Here is a 21,962-nt window from a genome sequence, read left to right as displayed (position 1 = left end):
CTTGCTTTGAAAAGTGAGGTTAAGGGAAAAGAGAGTTAAATGAGGCACAGATGTAGCATTGATATTTATGCAAATGCATTCAAGATCTTGCTCTCAGCGTCTAAACTGAGGACGTTTGCAGGGATGACTGTTGGTGTAATGCAGGGCCAATAAGAGGGGGGAGGGTGGGCGGTGGGTCGCATTAATACAATTCCAAGGGTCCTTGACTGACAAGAGCCTTGTAAATAGATAAATTAATTTTGCTATCTGGTTGTGTGTGTTTTTATTCATAGAGTCAAAACACAATGAAAATAATCTCGTGTATGTGACAGTTAAAGTGGCCAAAAATAAAAATAAATATAATTTTAAAAAGTGTAATAAAAAAAACTGCCCATGAATCTGACTGTGTATTTAACATCGAATAATGTCCATATCGTGAATAATATAAACTAAGTATCGATGGATACCTCTAATGTTGGAGAGGACATGTTTGGAAGCAACACACCCCAATGCCCGGGGAAAGACACTGAACGTCTTATACCGGTGCAAGGTCTCGCGATAAATTCCGTGGAGTGGTTACCAGGGGAACGCGATTTTCTGTAAGTTGTAGCTAACTGAGTCGCAGGCACTGTTTTTTGGGATGAGCAACAAAGATATTACCGTTGTATTTCCCTTAAAACCGAAAATATATGTCAACTAGCGTCTCCTATGACGGGAATAAGGTAGCGTCTTAACATCGTGGTTGGAGTCTACGTGCTTTAAACACAAGGTTAGTATCTTAGCTAGCATGATACAGCTAATTAGCTAATGCTAACTTTGCTAGGTGCTCTCACAACCGCCTCCTCTTTTTTTTTAATGTTACGGGACTGTTGATGTTAATGTTATGGTTTTAAATGATAATGTGTTGCACTGCGGTGGTTTAAAATGGCCAATATTTATGTGGTTTCGCTCATTCTTGCCTACGGGCTTAAAGCATTGACAGACGCCCGCTGAAATTCAATAATGTTAGTGACTGGTGTGTTTAGTGTTACTAGAAACAAGGTCGAATGCTTGCATACCGCCCATATGCGGATCTGCATTATTGTTGTTTAAAATATATTTTTAAGCGATTATAAGATTTAAAACTAATTTCTTTGAAGATGTAGTGCAGTTCTACGCCCTCACAAACTACAGCCACAGTCATGAATACGTTATACTGTATTTTTGCAAATACGTTTATTTTCCCATGAGTACTTACACTTGTGCAACCTAGGAGAGGCCTTCCTTCAAAATGCCATCAAGCCAGATCTTGCAGCCAGTTCTCAAAATGAAGGTGGATGAGCTCTTCCTCACCTGGCTGAGCAACACCAAAACCCAGGCTGTCTTGAAGGACTACTTGGATCTCATCAAGATTGGAGACCAGTGCGATCTAAAAGATGTGGCCGCCACGACGAAAAATACGCTGACCTTCAAAGAGAACAACAATGTGACGTCCCAAAATAACTGGGTGGCGGAGAAGAAGCCCAATGCCTTCAACACCCCCTTGAACCACCCATCATCGGCCGCCACCTTGCCCTCGGGATGCAGTGGCGGTACCAGAGTGACGGGCCCCCATGGCAGGATGCTACGGAGGTCTGTCACTTCCAAAAAGGTATGCCATCTCATTGAATTGTCTCTTTATTTCAGTTTTAATTAAATCACATGGGTCTTTAGTGGTCATCATAATTTCCTTACAGAGGTAGTTGTGCACGTCAGATTAAAGTTATTATAAAACGGCTGACTCTCGACTGTGTGAGGACACTTCTTTCCCTTTTTTGTGCATTCCAGATAGCAAAATATTGGCAGCTAACAATGCATGTTTCACCTATTTTACATTCAAACTGACAAGTTTATCATTTGCACAGTCCACAGCAGTTACTGACAGTTAAGGGACCTTCACAAATCACACAACAAACTTCCCACCTTCAAAATAAGAGCACTCTCATTTACTTATGTTAACAAGTGTTATTTTTTTGTGTTAACGGGTGTTATAAAAATATAGTTTACACCAACACTAAGGCACCAGGCAAAGTATATTACTTTTCAAAGTTACATCTTTTGTGAAAATGTACTCAAAAAAAAGAAACTTCATAACACATATATTCAAGTTGGATCATTTCAGATTTATATACTGGCTGAAAATAGCCCTGTAAGAAATTTGTATCAAATATAAAAAGTCCACATCATTAAACGATTCATGGAGAAGTTCAGACATTTCATTCGAAAAGAACTCTGGTTAGCACCACCATTTAAACCATGCAAACCTTTATGATCCTGTATTTTAAAAGCAACTGAATTGAGAATTGTTAAGAACCAGGATTGAAGCGAGGAATCAGAATTTTTTTTTTCCTTTATTTGGGCAAATATATGAATCATTACAGTGCATTTCTTACATCAATCAAAATATAACTTTCCATTATTTACATTTGTATTCAACTATCTGATCCCAAGCCTAAAAGGAGTAGGCTGAAGCAAAAGCTTATAAATGCTTACCCCTTTTTGCAAGATATAATCATGTTCATGCCACTGTCTTGTTTCCCCTTATCATTGTAATATTATTATTATTATTATTATCATTAGCATTATTGTTATAATCTTTAACATTATTACCACCATTATAATCATCATTAATATTACCATTTTCATCATTATAGTTAAAAATTTTGTGATTTTTTTATTTTTTATTTTTAATTATTTAATTTTACAGACTTCATTGCTTCTTGTAGAGTGCTGTATCATTTCATCTGTTATTTTCTGAAATCCGCAGTCTTTGTGTGTCAATTTATTAGCCCACTTTTTTGCGACATACTTATTTTCTGGATTGCATGTGTCTAATCTTCATTCATTCATTCATTCATTCATTCATTTTTTACCGCTTTTTCCTCACGAGGGTCGCGGGGGTGCTGGAGCCTATCCCAGCTGTCTTCGGGCGAGAGGCAGGGTACACCCTGGACTGGTCACCAGCCGATCACAGGGCACATATAGACAAACAACCATTCACACTCACATTCATACCTATGGACAATTTGGAATCGTCAATTAACCTAGCATGTTTTTGGAATGTGGGAGGAAACCGGAGTACCCGGAGAAAACCCACACATGCACGGGGAAAACATGCAAACTCCACACAGAGATGCCCGAGGGTGGAATTGAACCCTGGTCTCCTAGCTGTGATTGTATTAAAAAACAAGAACTTGAGACTGTGTCTGGACAAGTGACCAACCCAAACATCAGTATCTTTTTGTTAAACCCTACCTGAGGTTTTTAGACGTGTTTATTAGTTTGTGTGTATCTAGTCTTGTGCATTAGGAAGCAAGGTTTTAGGTCTGTGCTCAATTGTAACCGGAATTGTTCAAATTCAAACAATGCCCAACCCTATTCTCTACAGGTAAGTTTTTGTTTTTCATTGTAGTTCAACAGCTACAGACTGTGTTTATGTCCAAGCATGTCATACTCCTAGTTTGAGAAGACCTAGGACAATATATGCGATCTAATCTAATGCTGCATGTCAGGTGGCCGCTACATGTCACTCAATATTAAAACGGCTGTGAGGTTATTAGAGGAGTGAGGAGCGCTTCTATTTAAAGACAACAAAACGGATTCCTGCTACTGATGCATTCTTCTGCAGATTAGTGGAAAAAATTTGGTTTATGTCGCGGTGATGCAGCCTGTAACAGCTGGTGTGACTTTGACATCGGACACCCCCCGAGATAGCCTCGCGCTCCCCCTCCCATGTTGCCACTAAATACCCAGAATTTCCCTGTCAGGAAGAAGTGTAGAGGGCGCTCACACGCTCCATCAGGTGCTAAGTGAAGATGTTTGATTGACATTTGGCACATGAGTGCGCTGTAAGACATTTGCTTGTGTATGGACACATGTATAGCTTACTATGTTGTATTTCCTTACAATGTGCTTCTGCTATTGAAGCTATTTTAAGAAGGGGGGGGGGTCAGGGGTTGCCAGAGACTCAGGCGCTAATAGATGTCCTGCAAGTGTTGTTATTTTAGTGGCTTGTGAATGCATAAATGAAATCACATGATGTAGGTGTTGTAAGAAATATGAGTGAGACTGTTCAGTGATTTGATGAATGACTAAAACTTTACTTTTTCCATAGGATATAATCTAAATTTATTTGTTCCAGGCTACTGTGTGACGAGACTAAATAAAACAAAAATGCAGTAATGTTACTCACCCACTGAAGATGCTTGATATAGGCTGAGGGGGTTATTGTGCTTGTGTTTGAGGCTTATCTTTGCCGCAAGAACTCTGATTTATTGGTAAATACCTGCAACATTTAGCAAGCTAGTTGTTCATTGTTCAACTTAACAAGAAAAATCAGTCGATTAATCAGTTGCTCATCCCATCGTACTTCACTGCATGGCAGTCTTTGACAATGTATCATTTCCGAAGCTGTTTTTTCTCTGGTTGAGATAATTGTAGCAACTCGTCTCTGTTGTCGTTCCGCTGGTGACCGCAAACATTGTTTGGCCAAGCCAACATGACAGTTGCCGGGAACACCAATGCGAAGCAGCTGACCTGCTCACGTCATGTTCCTGTCATCGGCCTTCCCTGAAACCCCTGTTGAGACCTAAATTTGGAAGCTCATTAACATGTTTTAGACCTCTGCTGCATATGCTAGTATTGACAGATTCTGGAAGCCCTTGTAGGCGGGGTTATGGGTTATTGGATACTCTCTTTTGCTCATGTCTTCATTGCACGTTTTGCATGTCGTGGAGGTTTAAAAAACAAACATAAGTGCAAGTATTTCCTACTACCTTTAAAGTCTCTAATTCCATGACTGGAATTGAGTTTTGGTGTAAATCACATTTAGAAGTGTCACTAAGAATGAAAATGTTATTTATATGGCATAAGCACTGCATTATGCCTTCCTAATTTGGGCATTTCAGTTTCCAAAGAGTGCTTTATTGTTTTTGTCTTATGTCATATTAAGAGTAATCAACTTTTTTTTACACTTAAAATAATGCTATAGAATCAAATTTATATCGTTATCCTTTGTTTATTGTTTTTACATTTTAACATTGACAGTGGTTGACTTCTTTTCACACTTGTGCGAAAAATGTTCATGCTTAGTGTTTTATGTTTTAATATTAACAAAGTTGATCTCATTTGTACGCTTGTGTGACAAGGAAAAAAAGCCATAAAACATGATTCATGCATAAGCACTGAATTATGCCTTCATTCAAACATTAAAGTTAACATTGAGCATAAACATTGTTTTTATGTCTCAATATTAACAGGACCTCATTATATTGTGTGGGTATTAAATAATGAAGTGTCTGGGGAGGTTTTTATTGTATTCATTCCTTGTATTCGGCGCATTTAACAGTAAAAGTACTGTTACACTAATGTGAAGCAACATCATTATGTCTGCTAGCTATCTGTGTTTACAGTGCATGCTTCAGATTTAGTTTGCGCCAAAACAAACACACACGAGTTGACAGTTTCATGTGATCTGCTTGTGTTGTTTTTCGTGCCGTCCTCTCCACGTATGGCTGGAATTGATTAGCATTAAAAAGAAGGCTTGCGTGAAAAGCCGTCATGCAAACAGCTTATCAAGCTCTAGCAGTGTCCTGCGTGAGGGATAACAGGAAGTGCAGAAACCAGTGGAGGAAAATATGCTCTTTGTCATCCTGTCATCTAAAAATAATGTGAGTTTATTGCACAGTGCTGGTCATTAAGTAAATATTGCTTTTGTTTACGTGGCTATTGTGTGCAGCCTTTTGCGGCCTTTCCCCTGCATGTTGGAAGGCAGCGTTTGTCAGATCAGCAACTTTGCAAAGAATTGATGTAATTGCCGTCACTTTTGGGACAATAGTGAGCCAAAGGGAATGTTTTTGTATGACAACACACGCTTCTTGGACTGCCCCAAACAACACTCTCCTGATGCTTGTAACAGGCGTAGACTGGTTCGGACATTATTCTTTGAATTTGATGGGTCTGTCCCCCTCGTTCCTGCCTCCGCTGTCGGCCATCAACTATAATAAGATGTGGAATTGCTGGCAGCCGGAACTCGCACAGGGAAGGCAAAACAAAGAGCAGCATAATATGGAAGCATAGTAGTTAGATGAATGCATGATGTATGTCTGCTGAACGTATTGTGCGCTAATTTGGCCTTGGGAAACCTACATTCTGATCGCTCGGCTGTCGCAGAGAGTTTTTGTCTCTTGTTCTTGACACTTGTACAAGAATGTTGAAAATAATACGGCTGCATTAATAACATTGCACACTTCACTATAAGGCATGGGTGTTCAAAACCTTTTCCACTAAGGGCCACATACTTAAACATCACAGGATGCAGGGGCCATTGTGATATTTTTTGTTTATAAGTAGCCTTTTCTGAAATGGAAACTCAAATAAGCATACATGGAGCGCAGCATCTAATAGCCTTTTCCCTCCACAATTACTGGCTCTACCCGAATTGTTTACACACTTATCATCCCCCCCAAAACACATTACACGGGTAATTCGGGATCCAACACAAGTGGAAATTTTAAAAAGATGAATCTGCATTAATTATCAACTCCTATAAAGTTAGCGGCACAAACTGCAACTCTTTCTATGCACTTTGGCAGTGTGACCAACCACAGCAGAGTGAGCGTGCCTGGAGGTAGGGCAAGGGTGGAATACATTAAAAAAAGACTGTTTTCACCAAAGCATGAAATCCAAAGAAATATGGCTGAATAGGTGGAATTTCTGGAAGTACGACAACGCTTTCGGTGCTGGTTATTGTGTGTGGCTGCTCTATAGGAGTCCACAACTCAATACAAAGGGCTGAAAATTAGCGTAATAGGTCCCCTTTAAGTTGCTTTTCTTGACATAAGATTTGTGGGTTATTTCTATGAAAACTTGGCCTGTTTGTTGACATGTGTCATTGTATTGTCAACTTCCTAATTACCACTAACAAACATGGTATTCTCTAGTTACACAACATTAAAACATGCACACAGTAACTTCCGGTTCAGTGCAAAATAAGCTTCAAAATATAAGCATCAACGTATTAACCTAGATTTTACATCTATTACATTTGTTTCAGATTTTTAGCCACTGGAAGAAGGATTACCGCATGTTTGTAAGCTTTATCGTATGTAAGCTTTAACAAAATTACCACAGCATCTCTAGTCAAGAGTATAAAATATTTTAATGTCAGAGAAATGACCATGAGGCAGGATGACCGTACACATCACAGGCTTTTATTGGCGTCTGCAAAACACCATTGTATACCATGCAGCAAGACGCACTTCACACTTCAATGCAGCCAGTGCAACTCCACAACTATTCTGGCTCTTGCCTGCTGATTTCTAAAGCCCCAACAAAGCAAGAAACAATTTTTTTTCTGATGAAAGTGGTCTAAAGTTTCTCTACATAATTTCAATGTTTGTCATCCTAAACCTCAATATTCTGTTGGTCTTGAAAGGGTTAGGGTTCTGCAAAAATGCCCCAAAACAGTATGGAGCTCTCTTTTCTGAAGATGGCTGGCAGTCAATGAGTTAATCAATATATTTTTGAAAAAACATGAGATTGAAGCTGCAACATTTGAATCGCAGTATGGCGAGGGATTTGCCAAAGCTGTATAAAGTAGCAGGAAAGATGGGAATTAACTAATCATGAAAGTGCTTGAAATTGACCTTGGATGAGGTGTGATGAAGCAATTGATGTAAACTAGCCAGACCAAAGCACTATGTCATGATGGTGTGAAGGAGCATCCTTCAATTGGCCACGGTGGCGAGGTCTCTTTGAGTAACCTTCCACAAGCATGCAGGAATGCAAACTGGAAAGGGCAGCTCTTCTGGGCGCACACACCCCTCCCATCCCCATACATACAGGGAGTGAGACTCCCTGTCACTCCTTATCTCCCCGACAGCTTTGAGGAGAGCACTCCCTTTTGAACCTGTGCCTGCTCTGTGTGTGTGTGTGTGTGTGTGTGTTGTGTAGTAGAGTTGAGACTATGCGACCCGATCTGGAATGGGAGAGGGAGTCACAGTAGCAGCTGCTCCCTTGCATTAAGCTGCTGTCTTGAGTCTTGACTGAGGACAATCGCAGGGATACATACAATTTTGTACTACCAAACAGCAGCAAAGCCTGACTTGTTTGGACCACTGCGGATTTGTTTATGTGTTCCCCGTGGTGGTGTGTGTGGCGAGGATGAGGATGAGGGAGCTGTGTCTGCGCCAGGACCCTGACCTGAGGAAGGAACTAGCTCTGCTGGCGCGAGGCTGTGACTTTGTGCTGCCCTCACGCTTCAAGAAGAGGCTTAAAGCCTTCCAGCAAGGACAGGCCGGGGTTAGTATGAGCGTAGTGGCACTGAAATAGTCCTGCAAATTTTTACTTACTATAGTTACTATCATCATATGGATAAGTGTAACCACTAGGTTTACAGCAGGGGCATCCAAACTTTAGCAATCAAGGGCCGCATACAAAAAACGGATTATTGCTAAAATGAAATTATCGATCTTTTGTTCAGATAACTTAACATTTACAACTTGCATACATTAACGTACATTGTGTGACGTAGCAAACTGGTGTATTATCTTAAGTAAATTTTGTTTTCAGAATATGCTCTCGCCAATATATAATATATTCCTGATTTCTCATTGGTTTGCATGTTTGTCACACTTAAATGTTTCAGATCAGCAAACAAATTTAATGACAATGACACACAACAATGACTGATGGATTTCAATTAATTTCTTTCTCATTTGTCCCTGAATTTTGAGTATCTTTTGGTCTACTCCACTTTGTCAGCTAGGTCCTATTTAAGTGTTTTGTTTTTTTGAATTGAGAACAGGTGTGGCAATAATCCAGCCTGGTTGTGGCTAGAGAGATGGAACCAACGCTGTAGGTTTTTTTTTTCCTTCCTTAATAAGTTTTAAAAAACATTTAAAAACTAGCATTTTGTTTTCAGTTATGTTGCCATTGACTAATATTTACATTTGTTGGATGATCTGAAACATTTAAATGTGACAAACATGCAAAAAAAGAAATCAGGAAGGGAACACTTTCTCGCCATACTGTACATTTTTCTAGGATAAATCAGACTTCAAACTAAACCAGAAAGTCAAACACTGCAGCACTCTTGGTGTAATAAAGCCATCTCATGTTATGAATATGATGGCTCCTCCCACCACACGTCTTTAATAATATAATGCACAACTGTGACAAGACAGAAATGACATGTCGTCAGGTGAAGAAGTATATTTTGCTCTGTTATGTATCCTTAAATGACTTCTGTTGTGCTATGGCACTATATAGAAAATATAATTTATGTCACGCGCGGGGGCACCTGTTATGGTGGGGGAAACTCTGTGATTATTAGTTGGCCAATAGCACAGTTGTTCCCAAGGCCTTTTGCACATTCACTCGGCGGCATTCGTCTTGTCCGTTCTGCTGTCCTCGCTTCAGGCCACATCACTGGGAATGTGTAAAATGTCATAGGGCTTAGAGAGTCCAAGCTCCAGGCACTCATCTAGTGGTTGGGGGTGGGGTGGGGGGACAGCCTGCACGGAGGTTTGTCCTTTTATAGCCATCGCTGACACCGACCCAGAGCAGAGGCTCAAGCGCATTCATCATTTTCACGGTGTGTACCCTCGCCAGTGTTTACAGTTCTGGCCATGTCGTCAGGTGGTACATGAATTAGCAGGCCAGAAACGTACTTGAACTAAAATGGCACTAGAATGGCATTCAGACATAACTTCTGCCACAGCACAAAACTGTTGACTCACTCGTATCTCATTTTAGATATCCCATTGTAATTTTCTGTCATGTGCGCCTAGTATTTAACTTCCAAACATAGTTTCCTTGCCTTTTCTTTCCATGAATTCAGTATTATTGTACGTGTAACAGCAGTTATATACACATACAGTTTTATATAGTTATGAATTGAAAAATATATATATTTTAATGGTAGTTTACTATAAGTAGAAAGTGGTTCTGATGGAGATATCTACACAGGAAAAAGAGTGCTGCAGTTATGAATCCAGCCGAGGGTGCTCTCACAAATCCATTCACCCAGTAAGTTCCACTAGAAGGACATTTTGAAAGTACAGTACTGTAATTGTGTAAACCAAATTAGTGTGGGGGGTACATTTTAGGGTTTAGAGCAGGTTTACAGTCCCAAAGTTCTACCTGATACTATAAATAGAATGTATATATTTAGTATATTTATAAATATCAGTATTTATATACATTATCCATCTCATTACAAGTCAAAATGATCCATGTATGTGATCGGTATTGCTATGGGTATCGGACGATTTCACTCATGGGGGATCGGGATCGGTATCTGAAGCATAAAACCCTGATCAGAACATCCCTAATTGGAAAATGTGTCCTATTACTAGTATTTCAGAAAAAGAATATCATATGAACATCAATGCAAATAGTAAAATATGGTGGTGGTGTGATGGTCTAGGACTGTTTTGCTGCTTCAGGACCTGGAAGACTCGCTCTGATGAATGGAATCATGAATTTTGCTGGAAAAAAACCTGAAGGAGAATATCTTTGGAGTAGCCTCATCAAAGTCCTGACATGGATCCTATTAAGATGCTGTGGCATGACCTTTAAAAAGGTGGTTTATGCTGGAAAAACTCTGCAATGTGGTTGAATTACAGTAATTCTGCAAAGATGAGTGAGCCAAAATTCCTCCACAGCACTGTAGGAGACTCATTGCAAGTTATTGCAAGGATCAGAATAGTTTTTTTACACAAAGATATGTAGGGTTGGATCTTTTTAAAAGTTTTTGGGTATAAAAGATGAAAGCTACCCTGCTGCTCCCAGGCCTAACAGCATATCCCTTACAGCATCACAATGTCATCCCCTTAAATAAAAAAATAATATTCATTTTGGAGACCATGTTTAACTTTGCCGTACGTTCTAGTGTCATGCATGTTAGTTTCAAGACCCATGCTCAATTGTGGTTCAGTTGTGATCACAAGTGGCAGTGACATCCATTGGAGTTTGGCAATGACTTGGCAAAAGAGTCAAGATATTTGTATACAATACGTCCCATTTACAGAGTCTCTTCATTAGCAGCCACTGCTATCATCAGATGTAGGTGGAAACACATCTGCTGCTTTGTGTGGCTACTGATCAGGCCTCAAACTAACTCTAACCTCAACCCAACTGGAACTTTGTAAAGAAAGGGTCTGTGTCATATTATATATTACTGTGGCATGTGGTTTTTCCTACTGTGTCTGCAAAAAAACCTTGGCATATGAAAAGACAGTTTATGTACTTTATAAATCTGAATGCTACTACATATTACAAGAAGCATGACCTACTTACAGTTAGGTCCTGCTGCTTGTATGAAAGCCTTGAATGCATCAACCCATTTTTGTGTTGATTTCTGTATTCTCTCTTTACAAATGTTGAATTGAAGATCTCTGTACATAATTGGTCCATCATACTGAGAGCTTCAGTGACAGTTTTGCTGTAGCTCAATTGATTGTGCACGGTCACTTAATGTTGCGAAACCTTGTTGCTGTGCCTTAGATGATGATGATGTTAGTTACTCAATCCCCTCTGCCAATGAAGACATCAAAACAGACCACCAGTAGGTGGGAGTTATTTGCTCTACAAAAACAAGAGAGGGCTTGAAGTGTGAGTGGGTCAAGACATTATTGCACAGACCAAAACAGCTGATGTTGTTTTCAGGAGAAGAGTGTTCATACAGTATAGTGTGGCCCCTGCCCATCATCCACTTGAATAAGTAAACACCTCTCCCCAAATAAACAAATTATATTTTCCCCCTCAGGCAAATGAAAACACTTTCATACCACTATGACTGATCATGTGTCAGAGTAGACATGTTTACTACAAAACACAATGTTTGCAGTAGACATGGCATCTGTAAAGCTGAGGTTTAAAGTTGTAAAGCCAAACAATTAGAAATAAAGTGACCTTTCAGTGTGTGATGATGGCCATAAGGAAAATACTGTACATGTTTTTTTATTATTATAGTTATTGTAATATTTATGTTTACAAATATAAAGTAATTATCATAATTACTCATTTATTTGAGGAAAAAATGTTTTATAAATATTTACATCCTAATAGATCATAGTAATGGTGACTTATTCATGTATTGTTATTACAATATGATATTGTAATATTTATAATATAGATAGATATAATTAATATAGTTGATATTCTATTGTATTTTTAAAATTAAGTTATTTAATAATATATTTATAAACTATTTAATTGAAATCAAAGACTCACCCTTAAACACCTAATACTCTCTGCAGTTGAGTAAGCGACTATGCTCACTATATGAGGAAATATTGTATTTAATGGTCTGGATAAGTGTGGATAACCTCTGTGCAAAGAGTGCTGTTAGCATATGATAGCACCTGTGGCTAACACCTCACCACTGTGTGTTTTGTTGGATGTTCAGGCACAGGTGAGGACAGAGGAACCCGTCACCAACCCACTGAGCGAAAGCATTCCAAAGTTCTACTTCCCGCTGGGTCGGCCGCAAGCCAACCTCAACATCGACGGCCTCATTTCCAAAGTTGAGGCGACGTTTTGCCAATTCCCCAATGAAAGGGCCACCATTGAGGACATGGGGCAGGTTGCCAAGGTGAGAGAGTGATTTGCAACATGCCACCATGAGAGGTTATTCTAACATTTTCAATGTTTGCTCCTTTTCATACATTTTAAATATGTACTCGCTTTCCCTGAGAAGTGTTTGCCATGGTTTGAGGGAAGCCTGAAGTGTTTCCTCAGGGAAGTCATCAAGTGATGCAATGGTTCACTAGCGCCATTATGCTGTGATTATAACTTTTAACGCATCCGCAATAACAACAAGTGTCTCCTCAGGCCTGCGAGTGTCCCCTCTACTGGAAGGTGCCATTGTTCTGCGCGGCCGGAGGCGACAGGACGGGCTTCGTGTCTGTTCACAAGTTTGTGGCGATGTGGAGAAAGTAAGACAACAGCCCCTTTTGTTGTTCTTCTCAGCTGGGCTGCTCGAGCACAAGCTCGCCACGTCCCTGTTAGGACTGCCATCAGTAAACACAAATTATTGGTCACCAAGGCCTTGCAAACATTTGCGTTACGAATAAAAATAGGATAGAAAAACAAGTCTTTTGCTTACTCGTGTGTACAGTACTAGTACTGTGCTAAAATCTTGAGGCCACCATTACATTTGTTGTTTTTTAAAATGATATGATAACTATATACATTGCTTAGAAAAAGTGTTTGCCCCTTTCCTGATTTCTTCTGAAGTCTGTTTGGCTAAAATAAAAAACGGCCCCATTGCTAATGGTGTTTACAGTATGTGACATGGGCTAGCACTCCTGACCCTGAAGGCCCTGTGCAGATTACATTGATATGCCCACAGGAAGAGGCAATGTATTCCTAGTAGAATATATATGTTGCACATTCATCCAGATCCTTGACAAAATTGAATACCTTATTCTTTTGTTGACGCAGCAACGTTCTTTAAAAATTGTGTGGATATTTCTGCAATCCTGCTACGTGAATTAGTGTGTGAAAAAGGTCATCAGAACAACAATGAACAAAGCTAATGTTGGTGCAACATACAGTACTATTGCATGTTCTTGTATTCATGTGCAAGCCTCCAAAAAGCTGCACAGGCCCAACCTTTGACCTCAAGGTCACACTGCTAATTATCCAGAAACCATTCGGAAACCTAATTTCTAAATGTGTTGAGAGCTGTTCTCCTCCCATTAAAGACAAAAGCATCAAAGAAGGAAGGAGTAACCTTGCTTCCATCACTTCTCTCTTTTCCTTTCCCTGCAGAACGCTGCAGACCTGCCACGACGACGCGGCCAAATTTGTGCACCTCCTGGCCAAGCCTGGCTGCAATTACCTGGAACAAGACGACTTTATTCCCTTCCTGCAGGTACTGGGCAGCCCCACACGCTCGCCACTTTTTCTTGGCTGGGCCGAGCCACTGAGGACTAATTCACAAATGTTACTATAAGCTCAGCATCCACTTTATTAGGCACATTTGCACAGTCTTAAGTTGTGATTGACACTGTCGGAGAGGTACTGTATGCATTTAGAAATATGTTTGTTATTGTAGTCGTCAGTTGCAGTGATGTGTGTATGTGTGTACGCTACACAGACTCACTCCTTCCTAACTTAACCTTGTGATGTTCACCAAAATAACCTAACCATGAGCTGCGGTGACACAGACTGGAAAGGCTGGGCTCGATTGGCTTGTACTACATTATTTCCCGTGTCTATACGACTTGTGCAGAGGGCATACAGCGTACCTTTGCGACTGCTTTGTCCTGCGATTTTTTTTATCAACATTTCCAATAATGGTGACTGATTTAACACATTGCTTAGTTCCACTTCCAATAACTATTTACTGGCCGTTGTTCTCTCACGTCTGACAAAGACCTATAAAAGCAGGGTATCCAAACTGATGCCTGGGGGCGTAAAAATTCTAATTACAACATATATATTTTAGTTTATTATAGTTAAATGAATGCCATTCCGATACAGCTTTTGTGGATTAAAGCACACTGTATTGTGCAGATGTACCTAATGTTGTGGGACTCACATCTGTAGGTGACTGAATTCATTCTCGTGGCACACTGGCTTTAATTTGTGGGCTTTCTGCTCGGGGGAACAGCTTTAGACTGTTTTGATAAATGTAAGGGAATTGCAGTCCAGTAGTTGCCGACTGTCCCTGCCTACCCCCCCCCCCTCCCCTAGTTCTGTGATTTATGTGTTTCTCGTGATTTAATTTCTCACCGTAGGAGTCAAACAGGCACCCAAAATAAGGTCTTTTTAATTCCTGTGCTGCCTTAGCATTTATGTCAACACATGGGGGGGAAGAAAAGAATAACATATCGTTGAAAATCAGCACTTTTGCCCTGACTCCGCAATCCAATCAGAAGCTTCAGGTCAAGTCATGTTGCTGTCCTCTTAAACTATTTTATTGTGGATGTTCCGTTTCAGGATGTGGTGAACTCTCATGCAGGCTTGTCCTTCCTGAAGGAAGCACTAGACTTTCACTCAAGATACATCACCACGGTACAGTAACACACCACAGGCACTTTCATACCTGTCAACGCTCCCGTTTTTCCCACGACCACACTTGAGCAGTGGCAATCTGCGAGGACATGGGTGCAGTCCAGTGGCAGTGTTGCCTATTTTTCCCCCATAATGTCCAGTTTTTCTCCCAAATGTCACATTTTTTCAAATACAAATATTGATACATATACACACTTTTATTGTTTATTTGCATGTGTGTTTGTGATTGTTGACCACTTCCATTGTCACAGGTGATCCAGAGGATATTTTACAACGTGAACCGCTCCTGGACTGGCAAAATAACGTGTTCAGAGCTGCGGAAAAGTAACTTTCTTCAGGTGAATAACTAAAAATCTACCTAACTAACCGTACTTTTTTTCCTCAATGTAATTCTGTATGTAATGTTTTTAATATGTTGTGTCAGAACGTGGCACTGCTGGAGCAAGAAGAAGACGTTAACCAGCTTACAGAGTTTTTCTCTTATGAACACTTCTACGTCATCTACTGCAAATTCTGGGAGCTGGACACCGACCATGACCTTTACATCAACCAGAAGGACCTGACACAGCACAACGACCAAGGTGCTGCACACACTTCTCTATTCTTTATTCATGTAGCAGTACTAACATCTGCTCATTTTTCTTACAGCCATCTCCCAAAAGATGATTGAGAGAATATTCTCAGGAACAGTAACAAGGTAAGTACTGCTTCCTTTTTTTGGTAATTTAAGGTACAGAGATGACAAGTGGTGGAATGTGTGTTTTTTTTTTTTTTTTGGTCCATCAGGGACAGGCGTGTCTTCAAGGAGGGCCGCTTGAGTTATGCCGATTTTGTTTGGTTCCTCATCTCAGAGGAGGACAAGAAGACAGACACCAGGTATGTAGATGTACATGGAATTATGCTTGAAAAGAAAACAACTTGACCTGTCCCCTCTGACCCTGCTGCTCCCAGTATCGAGTACTGGTTCCGCTGCATGGACCTGGATGGGGACGGCGTGCTGAGCATGTACGAGCTAGAGTACTTCTACGAGGAGCAGTGCCAGAAGCTGGAGAGCATGGCCATTGAGCCGCTGCCCTTTGAGGACTGCCTTTGCCAAATGCTTGACATTGTCAAGCCAGAGGTCAAAGGTCAGCATTAGTTTTTTTTTGGTCTCTCAAATCAGACCGACTCCACATTTTCTAACATTCTCATGTTGAACCTGCCAAACGACTGACAAACGGGTCTGCAGCTGCTGGTGTCATATGGTTGGTTAACTTCACCTTAGCCCCTAATGTGACCCCTCGGCCAGTGGGGGTGTGCTGAGTCATTTAACACAGTAACCCGACGCAAGTGTTTTTGGTCTTCAACATGAATTTCTTTCAACTTTAAATGATAATATTTGATATGATGTATATACAGTGTATACATGTAATTATGTTTTTATCTAAAACAAAACATTCAACGCAATTACAATATTATTTGGCATCCTAATACAAATTGGATTGATATTCTACATTTATATAAATAAGAGTGCAGAGAACTGAGCCCTGTGGTACACCACTATATATTTGTAACAAACTGACAACTGTCATAAAAAAAAGAAACCAAGGCACCATCCTTTAGCTTATTTACTACCAATGAGTATTAGGGCCACACTGGAAAGAAACGCCAAATCGGAGAGTACAAGAAAGTACCAATATTATCAGAAAAAAGACACTTTATGATGATATATTACAAAAATGAAGGCGGGTGGTCAGACCTATGAAAATATTTTCTGATGGTTACAAAAATGAAGTTGTATTGTTGTAAGAAAACAACAAACAATTTGAATAATATGAGGATAAATGGAAATTTACAGAATTTTACAACAAAAAACGTAGAATATAAGAATAAAGTCCGGAATATTACTAAGTAGTTCTCTTTTAAGAATATTTTTCAAGAAAAAAAAGTTACAAGAGTCTTACAAGAATACTACACAACTACAAAAGCTCAGGTATGCATAACTCATTCTAAATGCATGCCAACTCAAGCAGGTTTTGCTACATAACATATGGAGGAACACAAAAAATATCCTTGGTCATTTCTTAGTACAGCCACTTGTTGCTAGGCAGGATTCCTGTAGCACAATCAACTTGAGCCCCATAGGCTTACTAGGAGATGACAATGCAAGAACAGGACATTTACATGAGTTTTAGGTTTTTTTTATTATCCATATTAAGGGCATGTAAAGTGGTCGTCTCCTAACCTGAAATTTGATTCATATTTTTTCCCCTCATTATGTTGACGTATCTTTGGCCAAGATACTAAACCCCCAGTTGCTCCTGATGCTAGGTCATCAGCGGGTAAAAGTGCTAACAGTATCAAAGCCCTTGGAGTTGAAAAAGCACTATACAAGTGAAAGACCATTTACCATTTAGAATGGGAAGTCAAAAAATGAGTGTATCACAATATTTGTGATGTTACTGGAAAATAATTGATGCTTCACAAGAATTAAGTTGAAAATGAGTGTGGAAGAAACTACTGAGAATAAAAAAAATATTTAAAAAATTATTTAAAAAAACAAGTGATCAGTCAGAATATTAAGAGAATAAAATAAAATTTGCGCAAAAATAAGTAACACACGTATAAAGTGGTTGTACTACTGGCTGTAGCTGTTCACAGGAGGCTTTCGAGTGCATGACGTAAATCTCAGTGCTGAGTGTCTACTGTTATGTTGCCTCTCATGATGATTGATGTTTGCTGCAGGTCAAATCGCCCTGCGAGACCTGAAGAGGTGCAAGCTGTCCCACATCTTCTTCGACACCTTCTTCAACATCGAGAAGTACCTGGACCACGAGCAGAGGGACCCCTTCTCTGTCATCAGGGTGAGCTCAGCATCACCACACCACCCTTTAGATCAGGGGTCTCAAACTCAATTTACTACTTGGGGGGCCACTGGAGCTCGGGTCTGGGTGAGACTTGGCCGCATCAGGTTTTCAAAAAAAAAACAAAAAAACGCATTTTTAAAAAAAAAAACAAAAATTAAAAACTTCGCTTTGGTTCCAATTTTCTACAATAAAAGCTCTGATAAAACATTACACTGTTCTCAAATATCTTACTTTTTATTTTTCTACACAAAATAAGATGGAAAATAAACAAATCAAGAATAAAGAAAATCAATCAGTAAAAAATAAATAAATATAATAATAATAATAATAAAACGGCAAATGATAAAAACTGAAGAAACCACATATAGTTGGTGGGTAGACAAATTATTTTTTTCAGATTAAAATGAACAAAGCATTATTAGAGCCCTGTAGACATGACAAAACACGACTATAGTCACATTTATACTCTTTATTTACAACATATTGCGCAACTGCAGGGTCTTGAGACACATGCTAACTCGCAAACTAGAGAGCTAGCGACCTAAACGGTAGCCTTCAAGTTATTTCCTTTAAACTTAGCCAAAAACTTACCACTTCCACACGGATAGGGAGGTTAACTATTTAACTATTAAAGTAACCTTTAACATGAACATTAATCAAACGTAATAATTTTTTCTGGGTACATGATACCATACAGCATCCATATCAAACTTGCGCGGGCCGCACTAACATTAAACTTTCATATCAAGGCGGGGGCCTCAAACTAGTGTCCTGCGGGCCACACTTGGCACGCGGCCGCGTGTTTGAGACCCCTGCTTTAGCTGTTTGTTAGCATGATGTAACCTCTGTGGCCGTGTTTGACAGGAAGTGGAGACGGACGGCCAGGAAATGTCAGACTGGGAGAGATATGCCGCAGAGGAGTACGACATCCTGGTGGCCGAGGAGGCCGCCGCCGATCACTGCAATGACGTGTAAGATGTCTTTACTACACCACACTCACTGCACCCCTGACTAGGTGCAGCGCCACCATCACATGACATCAAACACACCGTGATTGATGATTACCAACACATATTTCACCTCATGGGAAGAAATTGCAAGAAATGGAAGTCCATCACAGTCTGACTGCTCATAGTTGATGAGTTTATTGTGTGGAACTTTAGGACCACCACCAACCTCTGAAGGTGGGCCACCACCTACCACAGAAGGTAAGAGACCACCACAGTACCAAACAACCAAACGTTCTCCTCTTCCTGCTTTCTGGACCAGTCCTCTACCAAGAAACAACACCCTCATTTGCATATTGTGTTTTTCCGATGGTCTGATCTCCTGCATCACTGCCGCTTAGCCTTCCTGTGCTTCTCCTTTGGCCTCTCCACCCACATTTTACTTCCAGTATTACGAGTTATCGTGAATGTACCTGTTACTGCATGGTCACAGCATGGATAGGAAACCATGAAAGGTTGTTGGTTTTCTTAGAGGTTTTTAATAGTCTAAGTAGGTGTGGCCCTTTTAAGTGCATTGTTAGCACTCATATGTTAACACACAGAAAATGGAAAGATATGTCATGTGTCACATAAGGATTGTGGATAGTGGGCACCTCTTTAAAGTATTCATTAAATGAACTCATTCACTACCAAAGACGTATTTACGTATAGACGTCTTTTGCTTGTTTTTGCACGTTTGGTGCACTTTTAAGCCCTAAAAAAACAGCTATAATGTGGCAGAAGTGCATTTTAAGGCCTGTATCTTTCCCATTGAAATACATACATTCTACCCAGCAGACAGGAAGTGAAATGGCATTTTGTCGTCTTGTGAGAAGGTTAAACATTGAAGGGACATTTTAACGCATGCACACACAGTTCAGTTGGAAATGTGTAAATTTTAAGTAGTTGATGGCATTATATATTTAAAAATAAATATTTCCATGTATGTATCTTTTCACAAAACAATTTTTTGTCCCTTTTTTTGTTGAGAACTGATATTTTGCTATACCATGTCTATATAGCCCCAAAACACCCTTGAAAAATCAGTCAAAATCATCAAAAATGGCTGATACCAAGAGGGGAGGGCTTTTGAAAAATGGCTGGGATTGAATGAGTTCATGTAATGTCTCTTTTGTCATTACTGCCACCTAGTGACCAGAATACTGCATATCACTTGTATTTCAATATGTTATGACTAATAAGACCATAGTCTCCCCTAAAACGACCATCATTTATGAAAAAAAATATTTTTTTTGTTTTGTTTAAAAAATAAAGGAAAGAAAGAAAAGTTTTTAGTGACCCATGTTGGCTATTGTGTGTATTTTCAGGTACGAGAACCCGCTGAGTCCCTTAGAACCTCACATCTCAGCTGACCTGGTTCTGACTAAGAGACACCTCTTTGAGATCCCCAGTCCTCACTGCAACTTGGACCTGGACAAGTACGAGTATGAGGATGACTTTGAATGACAAAGCTCCAGGTAACCTCGGCTACGCTTCTGTTCAGTGCAGCCTGATGCTACTGCTGCTACTGCTGCTGCTGCCTCTTCTTTTTGCCACTTTTTTTCCCCATCTGATACAATGAAGTGGCCTGAAAATTGGACTCTGACAGACTACGCCTCTGTCCCATCTTTGGCTAACTTGACATTCCGGTGGTCGTACCAGAAGCTTCTGTACAATATGTAAAAACAGTCACCTGCTTTCATACAATGTGTGTGTGTGTGGGAGAGAGGTTGTTTTAATTTATAAATATATCTATAGACTGTAAATATTTTTGCTGTGATGTAAATGAATTGCTTGAAATAACATTTTATATGTCAACTTAATAAAGCCTTCTAGTTAATGACTGCTACTAGAAGACACCATTCATAGCATGACACTGGACACTTCATTAGGTACTGGGGTGTCGCCAGCTCTCTTGAAAATGTGACAAGGCCAGCCATAAGCCAATCAGTATGAACTATGGCATGGCAACGACAACATGGTCGCTGTATTTGTTTGTTGCATAATACATTTATTCAGGCATTAAGTACAAGCCATCAACAACACTGTGAAAATACTCCACAAAATGCAAAGCAGCCCTTGGCTAACCGTAACAGCGCCAAGAAGGCAGAGCTTGGACACTCTGGCTTTCCTGGCATAGCATGCATGGGTGTCCAAAGTGTGGCCCAGGGGCTACAAGTGGCTCATTGCAGAAATAAAATACAAATCCAGTAAATGTGGAGAAAAAAAAGAGCAAAAAGTCATAATGTAATTTAAAAATCTAAAATATACATAATTAATAAACACGGATTTGTCTGTAATATGTATGTTTTTTATTGTAATTATCAAAGTACAGCCCTGACATAAATAGACAAAGACGAGAAAAACAGTGGACTGTAGCATTATAATGATTATAATAATCCATTTGTGGGAAACTAAACATTTCAAGCTTAGTCAACATTCAAGTCATATTTTCACTGTATTTTTCTTAAAATTAATATTAGTCTCATTTCATTCTCATGGACCCGATCTTAAGCATCGTCTCACCCCGTGAGTTGAGTGTCTCGTGACACCTGTTAGGTACAGTAAATCTGATGTACCTAATGTTATGGCCTGAGCACATGATTTTTAGTGAATATTAGTTTCATATATAATACCCCTTCTTTTAAAAGACCAATAATAAAGTGCCATCATACACGTGCAGTACAAAAACAAGACACAAAGTTGCACGTACAATTACATGTTTTTTTTGGGGGGGGGCTCAGTGAGGTGGTAAAACATTCAACTCGATTACAATATTATTTGGCATCCTAATACAAATTGGATTCATATTCTACATTTATATAAATAAAAGTGCAGAGAACTGTGCCCTGTGGTACACCACTATATATTTGTAACAAACTGACAACTGTCATTAAAAAAAAGAAACCAAGGCACCATCCTTTAGCACCACCTAAAGCACCACCCTTTAGCTTATTTACTACCAATGAGTATCAGGGCCACACTGGAAAGAAACACCAAATAGGAGAAAAAAGTACCAATATTATCAGAAAAGACACTATTAAAAAGACATTTTATGATGATATATTACAAAAATGAAGGGGGGTGGTCAGACCTATGAAAATAT

General features: G+C 39.6%; 1 protein-coding gene across 3 annotated transcripts; it reads left to right on the top strand.

Moving 5' to 3' along the window:
* The first annotated feature begins 553 nt into the window (after nt 1–553).
* On the top strand, nt 554–20,894 carry ppp2r3b (protein phosphatase 2, regulatory subunit B'', beta). 3 transcript variants are annotated; one of them, XM_078795205.1, is made up of 15 exons: nt 554–748; nt 1,232–1,609; nt 12,410–12,595; nt 12,835–12,938; nt 13,777–13,879; nt 14,950–15,024; nt 15,276–15,362; nt 15,449–15,605; nt 15,673–15,721; nt 15,811–15,900; nt 15,976–16,151; nt 17,749–17,867; nt 18,735–18,841; nt 19,034–19,078; nt 20,185–20,327. In XM_078795205.1, the coding sequence occupies exons 2-14, from the start codon at nt 1,250–1,252 to the stop codon at nt 19,050–19,052; spliced, it is 1,632 nt and encodes a 543-aa protein (XP_078651331.1). In that variant the 5' UTR covers nt 554–748; nt 1,232–1,249; the 3' UTR covers nt 19,053–19,078; nt 20,185–20,327. The 3 variants fall into 3 exon arrangements, with proteins under 3 accessions (XP_078651331.1, XP_057938084.2, XP_057938085.2); XM_058082101.2 differs by lacking the exon at nt 19,034–19,078 and having other exon boundaries at nt 555–748; nt 20,185–20,890; XM_058082102.2 differs by lacking the exons at nt 554–748; nt 1,232–1,609; nt 19,034–19,078 and adding an exon at nt 7,941–8,298 and having other exon boundaries at nt 20,185–20,894.
* Nucleotides 20,895–21,962: the final 1,068 nt, after the last annotated feature.

The sequence above is a fragment of the Doryrhamphus excisus genome, linkage group LG12 (assembly GCF_037039965.1).
Source record: "Doryrhamphus excisus strain RoL-2023G ecotype Guam linkage group LG12, RoL_Dexc_Guam_v1.1, whole genome shotgun sequence".
NCBI classification, from domain to species: domain Eukaryota; kingdom Metazoa; phylum Chordata; class Actinopteri; order Syngnathiformes; family Syngnathidae; genus Doryrhamphus; species Doryrhamphus excisus.
The sequence above is the reverse complement of the archived record's forward strand: the minus strand, read 5'-3'. Positions and strand labels throughout refer to the sequence as shown.

Coding starts and splice junctions, on each gene's coding strand:
- ppp2r3b (XM_058082101.2), top strand. CDS start 1,250: ATGCCATCAAGCCAGATCTTGCAGCCAGTTCTCAAAATGAAGGTGGAT. Junction 15,025..15,275: donor ACTCAAGATACATCACCACG/GTACAGTAACAC, acceptor CCATTGTCACAG/GTGATCCAGAGGATATTTTA. Junction 16,152..17,748: donor TGTCAAGCCAGAGGTCAAAG/GTCAGCATTAGT, acceptor TGTTTGCTGCAG/GTCAAATCGCCCTGCGAGAC.